Source organism: Anolis carolinensis, chromosome 2, assembly GCF_035594765.1.
Source record: "Anolis carolinensis isolate JA03-04 chromosome 2, rAnoCar3.1.pri, whole genome shotgun sequence".
NCBI lineage: Eukaryota > Metazoa > Chordata > Lepidosauria > Squamata > Dactyloidae > Anolis > Anolis carolinensis.
This window is the reverse complement of record NC_085842.1, coordinates 184,980,985-184,994,977: the sequence shown is the minus strand read 5'-3', so window position 1 is coordinate 184,994,977 and position 13,993 is coordinate 184,980,985. Positions and strand designations below refer to the sequence as shown.

Below are 13,993 nucleotides of genomic sequence, written 5' to 3'. Positions count from 1 at the left end.
CTCTACTGTATTGTGAAATTATGGTTTTTTTCTCGAAGTGACACACTACCCAAGTCATGCTAGGTTTTTTTGGTGAATTTTGACACACCAAGTGCAAAAGGTTGCCCACCATTGGCCTAGGGACCGTGGGAGCGGATGGAGAGCCCAGGATGGCGAGGGAGGTGGATGGAGGAAGAGGGCCTCGGGGGTGGGGGGCGATCCGGCCTGGGGGGCTGGCCTTGCGATGAGGCCGGGCGGAGGAAGGAGGAGCTTCCTCCCCTTCTCCCCTCTTCCCTTCCCAGGCATCCGCGATTATCGGCATCGCTGCTCGCGAAGGCAGAAGAGGAAAAGGAGGAGGAAAGCGAGGCAGCAGGAGCAGCACAATGGTGAGTCTCGGGATGGCGGTCTGGGGAGGGGGTGTCCCCCGAAAGCCTTTCCTGGTGGATGATGCGAGCGGTGCCGCTTTCCTCTTTGCAGATGTGGAGCAGCCTTGTCGTCGTCGCCTTCGCCCTCCTGGCAGGAACGGTCTCGGGGCTCCAGGCGGAGGTAGGAGACGCCGCGCGGCGGGGAAGCGGGGGATCGGCGCCTCTCCCGGCCCTTGGCGGGACCCGCCGCGTCTGGGAAGGGAAGGGAAGGGGAGAGAGGCCTCCCTCGCAGCCCTCCCCCTCCCTCCGCTGCGGGAACAAAAGGAGGACCCTGAGGCAGAACGGGCCTTCCCTCCTCTCCAAGCACAACCACCCAACCAAGCACAACTTCCCCGCGTGGGAAAGAAAGTTTGGACCCGCACGGCATTTGGTGTTTAGCCTTGAGCCCCTTTGGCTCAACACCAGGGACGGAGGGAGGCCTCCGGAGAAGCCGCTTTGGCCACCCCTGGGCCAATACCGCCCTCTTTGTGACTGCAGACCAAGCCCCATCCACACTGTAAGGCAGATCGGAACCGGGTTAGGCGCCAGTGTAGACCCATGTAAGCCAGTTCAATGCAGTGCATGGACCTCATCACGCTAGAGCTTGGATCCACTTTTAATCCACTTTAGGGTCCTGGGCCTCACTAAACTACAAACCCGAAAATTCTGCAGAAGGCAGAAACCGGATTTAAGGTGGATCCATGCTCTAGTGCAGGCATGGGCAAACTTGGGCCCTCTAGGTGTTTTGGACTTCAATTCCCACAATTCCTAACAGGCATTGGCTGTTAGGAATTGTGGGAGTTGAAGTCCAAACACCTGGAGGGCCCAAGTTGGCCCATGCCTGCTGTAGTGGGCTCGGGCTGTGGTGCAGGCTGGAGAGCAGCTGCAATGAATCACTGCAATGAATCACTCAGACCAGGAGGTCATGAGTTCGAGGCCCGCTCAGAGCCTATGTTTGTCTTGTCTTTGTTCTATGTTAAAAGGCATTGAATGTTTGCCTATATGTGTAATGTGATCCGCCCTGAGTCCCCTTCGGGGTGAGAAGGGTGGAATATAAATGCTGTAAATAAATAAATAAATAGACTCTACACAGGCCCATAGTCAGAAAAAAATTCCGGAGGGGTTGAAACTTCTTTCCCCCAAGGCAGAGGCGGTTCAACCATCAGGCCAACTAGGCAGTTGCCTGTGGCACCATCTTTTTGGGGGCACCATCGAGGCAACTCCTGTCTCCTGCGGCCTGCCTCCGCAAGGTATTGAACTGCTTTTTCTGTTGATTTGTTGTAAAACATGATGTTTTAGTGCTTAATTTGTAAAATCTTAATGTAATTTGATGTTTAATAGGCTTTTCCTTAATCCCTCCTTATTATTCAACATTTTCGCTTATTCAACACTTTTATTTTTCAGTGATTGGTTTTGGGGGGGGGGGCAAAATTGTGTTCGCCTACACTTGAAAAATACCTAGGGCCAGCTCTGCCCAAGGTGACTTTTCAGGCCAGTGTCTCCTGATCTAGCACAGGATCTCAACAAGGCCCTGAAATTTCCATCATTGTGCAAAGGTTCTTCACAGGTCCTGAATCATTGCTCCCTTTTAAAGCCAGTTCTTGTTGGCCACAAAGGACAATAGTTTCCACAGTTGATCGAAGTTTCTTTTTGTTTTCTTCTGCTTTCTTATTTCCCTTATCATGAAGACGTTTTCCATTGTGAATTAGCAAGACGTTTTCAGCCAAGCACAAGTTGTTCTAATGGTACTCTGGGGTTGTTTTTTTTTTTGGTGTATATTGAAAACTTCTGTTGCATTTTTCCATTGCATGAATGGTTTAGCAACCAATGCACAAAGCTTCTGATGACCACCTTTACCCCCAACTTCTCCAAACACCACACCATACTTACAGAGAGCACATTGTACATGAAATGAGTAGTCTAACCAGGGAAATCTGCTAAACTATTTGGGTTGAAAACTTAGATGCCTCTTCTTATCCACATAAAATACATATCCTGGCAATGGAGTCTATGGATTTTGCAATATTTATTTATTTACCATATTTATATTCCACCTTTCTCAACCCCTGAGGGGACTCAAGGTGGCTTACAAATGGCACTACATAGTGCCTACAGCATAAAACATGAGAAAATTACATTAAAATTAAAATAAGCATAAAATAAGCACTAACTGAGCTTTTACTTGGTCATCTTGTTCTTATAAAGTTCAAGGTCTAACAATGATACCGCTTATTCTCTTTACTCCTGTTCCATTGTTTCTTTGACATTAGATCAGTAGTTCTCAACCTGGGGTCCCCAGATGTTTTTGGCCTACAATTCCTAGAAATCCCAGCTAGTTTACCAGCTGTTAGGATTTCTGGGAGTTGAAGAACAAAAACATATGGAGGCCCTATGTAGAGGACCACTGTATTAGATGAACCAGTGAGAGAGACCTCAGTTTCCACCTTCAATCTTTAGGCTTTGCAGGTAGACCAACTTGGTCACTTCCACTACGTCAGCTATTGCTGCTATTGCAATGTAGAAAGATACGTAATGACAGTGTGAATAATCAAAATTTGATTGAGATAGTGCTTGCAGTTCCGGAAGGACTCTAATTTTTGCTTCTCATATGCTTGGCATGGGGATTTGGTTAACCAGTTAAAATTCATGAGTAAACCAGGTATTTTTTTTTTACCTGAAAATTTTCGGGAGTGTTTGAACTCGTAAATCGCCCCCTTAGGTACAGGCCCCTTGGGTACAGGCTCTACATTTGGGGTCTTCAAACTTTTGAAGCCTAGGACTGGTTCATGGTCCCTCAGACTGTTCGGGATTCCTAACACTGCACATATTTCATTTGTAGTGCAAAAAAGCATTTAAAATGAAGAACTGTTTTCACTAACATAAACTTTCCAATATTTCAGTGGGAAGTGTGGGCCTGCATTTGAATGATGAGAGAGTCAAGTGAATTAGATGGTTGTTGTTGTGTGCCGTCAAGCTGTAACTCTCAAGTTTATGGTGGGGGCTGTATCTGACCCATGGGCTTTAGTTTGGGAATCCCTGGTTTACACTGACCATATAATGCAATTCAAACTGCATTATATGGCAGTGCAGATGGGGCCTTACTGCCTCTATATCCCAGATATAATCCCAGATTATTTTCTTATCCTAGATTATCTGGCAGTGGAGACTCAGGGCCCATCCAGACAAGCCCAAAAAGACAGACCTGTCTTGGTTTTATGAGAGGTTAATCCAGTAAAACTGAATTAATTAGGAACATACCACAGTTTTCCCCAGGAGAGCAGGGTGGGGAGGGGGGGTTTCTTCCCCTTCCCGGTCTCCTGGTGTGTCATTTCTTCATGCCAGGAGCGTTTGAGGAGGAATGTTATGGCAGCCAGGTAAGGTTTTTTTTTACTTTTTAGGGGAAATTTGTGGTGGCGGCATGCCATTATGATTGTAACCGGGAAAGCATATAGCCGCCCCCCTGGGAAAGCCCGCACTTTTTGGTGGGAGTGGGGACGGAAATCCGTGCCAAAGCGAGTTTTTAAAACCCGCTTTGACCTTGATTTCTGGGCTGTCTGAAAGTGCCCTCATATAATCCAGTTTAAATCAGATGATCTGGGATCAGATCCTGGGATATAGGGCAGTGTGGAAAGGGCCTTAGATAGAATCATAGAGTTGCAGGAGACTACTGCAGGGCCATCTAGTCCAACCCCATTCTGCCATGCAGGAAAAGCACAATCAACGCGCCCTGACAAATGGCCATCCAGCCACTGTTTAAAAGCCTCCAAAGAAGGAGCTTCTACTACACCCCAAGGCAGTGAGTTCCACTGTTGAACAGCTTTTACAGTCAGGAAGTTCTTTCTAATGTTCAGGTGGAATCTCCTTTCTTATAATTTGAACCCATTGCTCCATTGAGTCCTAGTTTTCAGGGCCACAGAAAACAAGCCTGCTTCCTCTTCCCTATGACACCCTTTCATATGGCAAACCTCTCAACCTTCTGTTTTACAGGCTAAACACACCCAGCTCTTTAAGACACTTCTCATAGGGATTCATGGTCTCCAGACCTACTGTTCCTAAAGCCAAAGTCCTTAACAAAATAAAACTTAGAAAGAAATGAAATGACGGCATTCAGACTGCATTCCCAGAGCTGCTGCTTCCCTGAAAGTGAGGTCACGGGCAAAGTATTTGATAATTATGACTAAAAATGTGGTCATGATTTAAAGAAAATAAACTCAAGCTGCTTTAGGCAAAAAAGGACAAAATATGCAGGATGGAGATTGGAGGTCCCGGGTGGGTTGTGTCCTGCCCTTTGCTTTAAGCACATTTCCCCTCCTTTTTTTCTATTACCAACAGATGTTAAATTCCACTCTGGACTGGCGCAATTTAGTTCTGTGTAAAAAAAAAACCCAACAAAAATGCTATACTTATAAAGGAGAGAGAGAGAGAGTCTGTGTTGTCTTTGCCCTAGATCCAAGATCATGGAACTTAGATGCTGGAAAATTGGCATCCATATTAAAGTGAGACAGAGAGAGAATGGTGTATACTTAAATGGCTTTTGAAATGGATTCATTAGAATCAGAGAATTATACAGTTGGAAGAGACCCAAGAGCAAACCAGCCCAACCCCATTCTGCCATGCAGGAAAAGCACAATCAAGCACCCTGACAGATGGTCATCCAGCCTTTGTTTTAAAACCTCCAGATGAGACTCTCTTTAGTTACAGAACAAAAGCAAAACGAAGAGTCAGCCAAAATGATGATGGTGATGATGATGGCTCATTTTATTGGTGCTGAAATGTGCCAGAATGAGCTGCTGGCTGGTTGAGGAGGGCATGGATTGTGCTCTCTGTTCTCAGAAAGATCGGCATACAAGAAAAGGGGGAGGAAGAGGAAGAGTACCAATGGTAATCTGCGCATTGAGAAACGGGATAGTCCAGTGGTTCTCAACTTGTGGATCCCCAGATGTTTTGGCCTTCAGTTCTCAGAATAGTTGGTAAACTGGCTGGGATTTCTGGGAGTTTTAGGCCAATTTATTTATTAATTATTTATTTCCCATACTTGTATCCCGCCCTTCTCACCCCGAAGGAGACTCAGGGTGGACTCACAACCGGCGACAATTCAATGCCCAACATACAATTCTAAAAGTAACAATTACAATTAAATCCAAACATTAAAACAACAATTAAAATCATGCAAGTTCCAAATTGTAGTCCAGGAAAGGTCCATTAGTCCATCACTTTAAAAGTTCGCAATTATTGCACGGCTTAGTGCCATAAGCATGTTTTAAGTTTTTTCTAAAAGAAAGAATGGAGGGGGCTGCTCTAATTTTATTGGGAAGGGACTTCCACAGGCAAGGGGCCACCACTGAGAAGGCCCTGTCTCTCGTCCCCACCAGTTGCGTTTGTGAGGGTGGTGGGATTGAGAGCAGGGCCTCCCCCAATGATCTTAACCTCCGAGGTGGTTAAAAAGGAGATATGTTCGGACAGGTAAGATGGGCCAGAACCGTTTAGGGCTTTATAGGCTAAAGCCAGCACTTTGGATTGTGTTCAGTAGCAGACTGGCAGCCGGTGGAGCTGGCGTAACGGGGATGGTATACTCCCTGTACGTCACTCCAGTGAATAATCTGGCTGCCTCCTATTGGACTATTTGAAGCTTCTGAACTGTTTTCAAAGGCAATCCCATGTAGCGTGTGTTGCAGTAATCTATTTGGGATGTAACAAGAACGTGGACCACCTTGGCCAAGTCGGACTTCCCAAGGTACAGGCACAACTGTGCACAAGTCTTAGTTGTGCAAAAGCTCCCCTAGCCACCGCTGAGACTTGGGGTTCCAGGCCAAAACACAGGGGACCCACAGGTTGAGAACCACTGTATAGTCCATAAAGAGAAGAAAAGTGCCCTTTGCAGGTGAGGAAGAGCACTGCAATAGGGAGCGGGGGGGGGGGGGGAGGAGTGAGGTGAGATGAAGACTGCCTCCGTGGGTGGATGAAGAGGAAGGACTCCAAGGTGGATGGGAAGAGCAGAGCAATGGGGGTAGAAGTAGGGGCTTTCTAAACTGTGCAAAGCTGGATACATCTGGGAGTAAATAAATAAAAGTGGCATGATTTCATATAGGAAAAGTACACCTTATTCCCTTTTGCAACAATAAATTTGAATTTCCAATATTTACTCCAGGAAAAAAAATACAAGATTGTAGTTCAAAAAATGTCGTGAAAGAAATTGTGTGAGGCGAAACAAAGAGGAGAATCCCACTCTTGGCCCCTTTGGGGGAGTCATTCGGCACAGAAGCAGATGAGTGCTCTTCCTTTTAAAGCGATGTGGAAGAATAGTCCTAGGCCTGCACCATTGTGTTATTGCATATCTTTGCATAGCTCACTTTGGCTCTCTGGCCTCATCAATAGGGTTGCCAGATTGAAAACTGGGGCATTTGTCCATTCAATGTTCATTTAGAATAAGGCATTTCAGCAGGTAGTTCCAAAGGATCCATCGGTCACATATTTGTTGCTGTGATGTTAGGCCTATAGCTGATCTCCTAGTTTGGCACACAAGTGTTTGGCATTGCTTCTACACTCCCAGTGGCAAGATAGCCAGAACTATTTTATAAGCTGCCTTCACACTTTCTAAACTGAAACTGGAGAAGCCCTGGTTCAAATCCCCATTTGGCCATATCACATCCAGTATGGCCTCAATCCCTATCACTGCTTCTTAGGCTAACTTATGTCAGAGCTGTTGTGAGGAGAAGGTGGTGTGTGCATGGAGAAGGGCCTTGGATGAAAGACTGGATATATATCTAATAGACAATACAAATATACATTGCAGTAATCCAAATGACATGTTGCCCAAAGGCAAATAACTGGCCAAGAAATTCCTGTTGAGGAAATGCTTCAGCTGCCTCTGACAGCCCCCCTCCCCGCCTGTGTTGAAACTGATTCTACATGTTCCTTGAGCACTCATCTTAGGCCCCTTTCCCACAGCTGTATAGAATCCACATTGAACTGGATTGTATGGCAGTGTGGATTCAGATAACCCAGTTCAAAGCAGACATTGTGGATTATCTGTCTTAATATTCTGGATTATATGGCTGTGTGAAAGGGCCCTAAGATTACTCTCCTTCAGGATTTGATTACATTTTCATAGTGAGTAATTCCTGGAGAAATAAATTGGCAACTATATGAGGGCAACACCCTATGTTGATGGATTCACTTTTGCAGATTGAAATTAGTGTTGCATGTAGAAGGCATCCTTCCAGGCAACATATTCCACTGTTTATGTTGTAGTCTCTGAATCAACAGAAATAACGTTCATGTCTACCTATAACCTATCCCATATTTAGAGAGGACTGTCATATCACCTCTCACACATTTCAGCACTGATAATTTCATCCTAAATATCCACACCTGGCAAGTGCGAAAACCATTGGGCAGAGATTTCAAGAGATAGAAGAGGGCATAAAGAGTACACAATCCAATTTTTTTCTTAGTGTTGGTTTCTAGGCCTCTTTCCTGGGATTGTTTGGGAGGCTGATTAAGAAAATTGCACTGGATAGATCACATCAGCTCTAGTTTCATCAAAACGTGGGAGAAGTATAAAAGTAGATTTTATCAGAAAACACCACTGTGGTTATCACCCTTAGAAGCAATACAAAGAAGAGAGTTAGCTTGGAAAAAATGGCCAACGTACAAAGATGTCTTACAAAAATCAAACGGTAATTATATTTAAAAAAACCCAAGAAGAAATAAACAAAACATTCAAGAACGTATCCTGGTTCCAATACAGACAATTCGAAGAACTTTTTAATAAAGATAAATTAACAGGCTTTATGGAGAAAGAATCTATTTGGGACAAGATAATTCACTTAGAAAAGAAAGAAACTGCAAGAATATATAAAGTATTATTGGAATGGTCAATGGAAACAGAAACGGTAAAAGACTATGATCAAATGGGCATCTAACATAGGCCATCCGATAAAAATGGAAGACTGGGAAAGAAATTGGAACAAAAGATTAAAATATACATATGCATATGAATTAAAAGAGAACTGGTATAAAATGATGTACCGTTGGTATCTCACACCACAAAAACTGGCAAGATGTTATAAGAATTTACAAAATAAATGTTGGAAGTGTGAAACTCAGGAGGGATCCTTTTTCCATATGTGGTGGACTTGTAAAATTGCAAAAAAGTTTTGGACAAAAATTCATGGGAAAATTCAAGAAATATTAGGAATAAAATTCCAAATGAAACCAGAATATTTCCTTTTAGGAATGCCAGATTTTGAAATGGATCCAAGAAAAAATATACTATTTAATTATCTGGTGACAGCAGCTAGAATGATCTATGCTAAAAACTGGAAATTGAAAGAAGTACCCCAGATAGAGGATTGGTTTTTGAAAATATTAGACATTATGAATATGGACAATTTAACACAACATCTTAAAAGAAATCAAGGTATACCAAAAAAAAAATCAGCTGACTGGACTTTCTTGAAATAATACTTTAAATAAGAAAAGAAGAAATCCAGATTCCCAACAATAAAAATAGCATGAGTATTTGGGCGGAGGTATTTTGTTTTTAAGAAAAGAAATGTATATTTCTATATAAATATATGGACACTCTTTTTCTCAAACCTTGATGTAAAAGATCGGAAGTTGACAATTCCCCCCCCTTTTTTTCTCTCCTCTTTGTATTATTTCCTTGCTATTTTCCTACTTTTCTTTACTTTTCTTTACTTTTCTTTACTTTTCTTTATGTTCTCCCACTTTCAATGTAAAGAAAAATACGTGCAGATTTGTAACTATACATGTACAATGGTTCTGGTTTTTTTTATTGTATTCCACACATTTTAATAAAAATGAATTTAAAAAAAGAAAAAAAGAAAACTGCACTGGATAGATCACATCAGCTCTAGTTTCTTAGATATGGTTATCATGATTTTCCGAGAGTGAGTAGATGTCCACTGGTACATGGCATATGTTCTGTACTTCAAAAAATAGACCTGATGGGAGAAAACAGGTACCGGTATTATCTTTTAAAGTCAGCAGGGTTAACATTTGAGGCACCAAAATGTGTGTTGTATAGGTGACTTGGGGGCAGCTTCAGGTGGCTCTGATTGTTGTCCAGAAACATATGGACCCATCATCCGTGATGGTTTATTTATTTTCCTTGTGGGAGGCTTCTCTCGTGTTCCATCCATGACGATGATAAAGAGCACTGTTTGCCCTCATTCCCCTTGTCACCAGAGGGCAGTGTGCTGTTATACTTGTTTGTATATGTCCAACTGTTCCTACTAGATTATTTTATATATTTTTAAAAAATGATTCATTTTGAATAATTAAAACAATAGCTTAATCATTCCCACAGAGAATTTATTTTATAGAGTTTTTGTCTAGTTGTGTTTCGCTTTATGTTTTTCCATTTAAGAAATGAGAAAATGTTCCTTGAGGAACGGCTCCCTATTATTCATATCCCACGTCAGGCCTTCTGATCTCTAGATCAGGGTGGGCATCTTTAGAAGATGACAGAGACACTTTAGCCTTTCATAAAAGCAAAAATAAATAAACATTTTAAAACTCCTGAACGTCTGTTAGAGTTCATGGTACATGTTTTGAGGGCTTTCTAGGCTATCAGGGGACACTGTAAGACAAGTTTTGCATATTTTCATTTTAATCTCTGGGGGTATCTAGGGGAGCACGAGACATGCTATAATTTTTAACTGATTTATATTGCACTTTATAATTTTTATATATGCGTTTTATTGTAAGCCTCCCTGAGTCCCCTGTTGGGTGAGAAGGGGGGGATATAAATATTGTAATAAATAAATAAATAAATGGTGGAAATACACTCAATCTCCCCTAGATATCACTTTGGGCATTTCTGAGCAAAAACGTTTTGTAAAAAAAAGACCTCTAATACCCCCAAAATCTGGGGAGTGGGATGAGCGCCTGTCGTTAGCCCCAGCTTCTGCCAACCTAGCAGTTCGAAAACATGCAAATGTGAGTACATCAATAGGTACCGCTCCGGCAGGAAGGTAACAGCGCTCCATGCAGTCATGCCGGCCACATGACCTGGAGATGTCTATGGACAACGCCGGCTCTTCGGCTTAGAAATGAAGACAAGCACCAACCCCCAGAGTCGGTCATGACTGGACTTATCGACAGGGGAAAACCTTTACCTTTACCTACCCCCAAAAATGGCCTTGTTATATGTTCTTTCTTGGAAGGGAAAGTTAGCTCCATGCTAATTGCCTTTCTGGCTGATGTCTGCCTCCCCTGCCCTTGATCTTGTGCCCAGGAGGAAATGGGTGGTAGTTTCTTCATGGCCCCCGGATTCCTGGCTTATAGTAGAGCCCAGAATGCGTTTCCTTTCTGCTTTCCAGTACCAGAGCAACACACAGCCCAGAACAATATGATATTGTTGTATTGGATCAACAGTAGCAAAATCCAAATCCAAAAGAGTGCTAAAATACACTTTCTTTACCTATGATCTAGAAACCGGAAAACTGTCAATGTTATTGTGTTTTCCAGTTGGTTCTACATCTTTGTACGTTTTAAAAAATTAATACAGTTTATAGTCTTTCTTTTCTCCATGAATGAGATTCAAAGCTGCTTACATTAAACTAATATAAATACATATAATGTATGAAAGCATAAAACATTTCAAGCACAATTAAAAACATAGTTTAAAAAAAGAGAAGGTTACAGCGTCCTTCTTTTCAAAATCCCAGTCCACTGTAAGCAGGAGGTCTTTGTCTGCAGGAGAGAAGCCAACAGGAAAGGAGCCAGACTTGCCTTTTTCAGTAAGGAACTCTGGCACCTGGAAGCATCCATTAAAGAACCCCTCATTTAATAATCTCATTCCATTCCCATTTCTATATTGAGTTTTAAAATGTGTTTTTCCCCCCTCCCAGCAGTTTGTGTATGTGTTTGTATGAATTGCTCAAACATACATATTTTTAGGCATTTTCCTAAAGTACTTTTTTTCTTATCTTAAACTTCCTTCATGTACATACTAAAAATATATACATTTTAATCAAATACATTTTTGAAATGTACACATGGATTGTGTACTTTCCCCACCTCCAAAATGCATCAAAAGCCTCACAAATGTATGCATTTTTTCAGGTGAAATGCATCTTGCTTTCTTAGCATTCTGGGAAGGCATTAAATGAATATTCCTGTATGAAAATGTGAATCGAGCCATTTCTTTCCTTGCTTTTAGCCAAGTGTGGAGTATAGATTAATACGAATTATCGTCGTCGTTATGTAGCCTCATGTACACAACATTTCAAAGTCAAGGTGCAAACTGAATCCATGTGTTCCTTTGTATGTATTATGAACATCCAAAAGCATTTCCCTACTTTTGGATGTATAGAAGAAAATTTTGACAATGGCATTTATATTTCAGTTTTGGTTGCTAATGTTTATTAATGTATTGGACACATTAAAAATTCCACTATTGTACCATAGGGGGGAGTTATAAATGTGGAAATCACTATAAGTATTTTTGGGCATCTAGCTTTTACCTTTCCCAACAATGTAGAGAGAAAACACAAAGCTGGTTCCATGGCTTCTTCCTTTGGCTTGTGGAAAGAAGTAATGGACCAGCCACATTCAAATAACACGAGAAAGGAAGTGCAGAGCAAAATCTCTCCAGTATATAACAGAATTTAAATGTGCTGTGACGGTAGACATCTTTGACTCTAATTTAACAAGATGGTGTTGAAGAAAGGGTGGAAACTGTGACAGATTGTTTCCATTTGCAAGTGAGACTTTTCCTGAACGACTTAAGACTCCGATTCCAGGGTTGGACTAGTGTGAACAAGGACACCTTTGGTAGTCGGTTGGTTTCTCGCTAAGTAAGAAAAAAAGAACCTGTAACTATGAAATCTCATGCTCAGGGCACAGGACTCTATAAATGTTATTAGTTTATTATTTTTCATTTCATTACATTCATTAAATACATGGAGACAAAGGATTCAGGTGATCATTTCCAGCCAAGCTTTTTGTCTGACTTCTTTTCTACTTTTTTTATGCTGAAAGAGACATCTGATGTGCCTTCAGGGTTCAATGTACTTCCACACAAAGAATAACTTTCATTTTAAAGATTGCTACTGTTGTTTTATGCTTCATGGAGCCTGATGTGGTGGAAAGTGCCTTGATCACCTCTCCTTAGCATTAGTAGTCATACTTAGCTATAGCCTCCCTGTTTCTTAGAGCTAGTGATAGTGAATCTGCACAAAGAAGCGGTTTCTCTCTCCAATCATGAAAGACGCAACAGCCATGAGAAAGTGGGGCTTCCTGTATTTTGCATGTCAAAGAATAGATGTCTTCATTTGCTGTAGATTTCATGCTGTTCCAGGGAAGCAGCAGATACAGTAAAAAAAAACCCAATTTCTTACTCAGGAAGCCACAGAAGAAATGCCCTTGGAAGCCATGAAGTTGTGTGTGCATATGCCCCCACCCCCTTTGAGACTGAGTTCACAGCAGGCTATAGGAAAAATGTTAAAGAAAGGAATAATTATTGCATGGAAGCAAGTTCTCTGTTTCGTAAAGCCAAATAGCTATAGTGAAATTCTTTCCTTGTTGCTTCTCACAGCAGGCCCAGAAAATGGAAGTGTATTTATGTTCTGGAATGCCATGTCGGGGTGAATAGTTCAATGCTGTCTAGCTCCAGTATTATCACCTAAGCATAAATAATTTTTGCACGCCTGTTTTGGATTTTATCTGTACACGGGTGCAGATCTAAGTTCTTCTGATAACAAGTGATATGCTCATTGACTGCAACATTTTTTCTCATTCTATTATTGCAGTTGTTATATACTATTATTAATAATACAAAATCAATCTTAAGTGTTTTTGAGCATACAGTACTTTTCCTATATTAGCTCCACCACCCTTACCCTCAACCAAAAACTTGACTAATATCAGTATGACTGTTCTGATTTTGCAGAGGTGGTGTACGCAGGAAGAAAAAATTAGATGTAATTAAATATAAGGTGTAGAAGCCAACCTTTACCCTTTACCTTAACTACCACCAATTCCTCAATACTTTATTTCCCATACCACCATACTTCGCCACAGCAATGCGTGGCTGGGCATAGCTAGTGATTTATAATAGTCTTTTAGAGTTTATTGAAAAACCGTGAAACAGCGAATCCGCGAAAAGTGAACCGTGAAGTAGTGAGGGTGTACATTATTTTGTATATTGACCTTTTATGACTGTTTTTATCCATGTTGATGTTTTATTGTTGGCTGATTTGTTTATTGTTTTTGTTTTGATTTTGTGCTGTTGTGTCCGGGCATGGCCCCATGTAAGCCACCTCGAGTCCCTTCGGGGAGATGGGGCGGGGTATAAGAATAAAGTTATTATTATTATTATTATTATTATTATTATTATTATTATTATTATTCTAGGACTCAGTAAGGATGTCTTCTGAAATAGGTAGAAGGCGGTTTGCGAGGATTCTTGCAAGGATTTTCCCAGTGGAGGTTAAAAAGGAGATATCACTGTAGTTTCCGTAGTCTGTTCTTTCTCCCTTTTTGAAAAGGGTGATGATAATGGCATTTTTGAGGTCTGCCGGGATCTTCTCAGTCACCACACTTTTTCAATAATAATTAATAAAGTATTATTTTCACAC

The 13,993-nt window shown here is 41.6% G+C and overlaps 1 protein-coding gene across 1 annotated transcript in view; it reads left to right on the top strand.

The window, feature by feature from the left end:
- The first annotated feature begins 213 nt into the window (after positions 1-213).
- The window catches only part of fstl1 (follistatin like 1), a 50,593-nt gene continuing 36,813 nt past the window's right edge, over positions 214-13,993 (top strand). The window contains exons 1-2 of the mRNA XM_003225801.4: positions 214-365; positions 457-525. Of these exons, the coding sequence (XP_003225849.1) occupies positions 363-365; positions 457-525 (72 nt within the window). The 5' untranslated portion in view covers positions 214-362. The remainder of the gene's footprint in view (positions 366-456; positions 526-13,993) is intronic.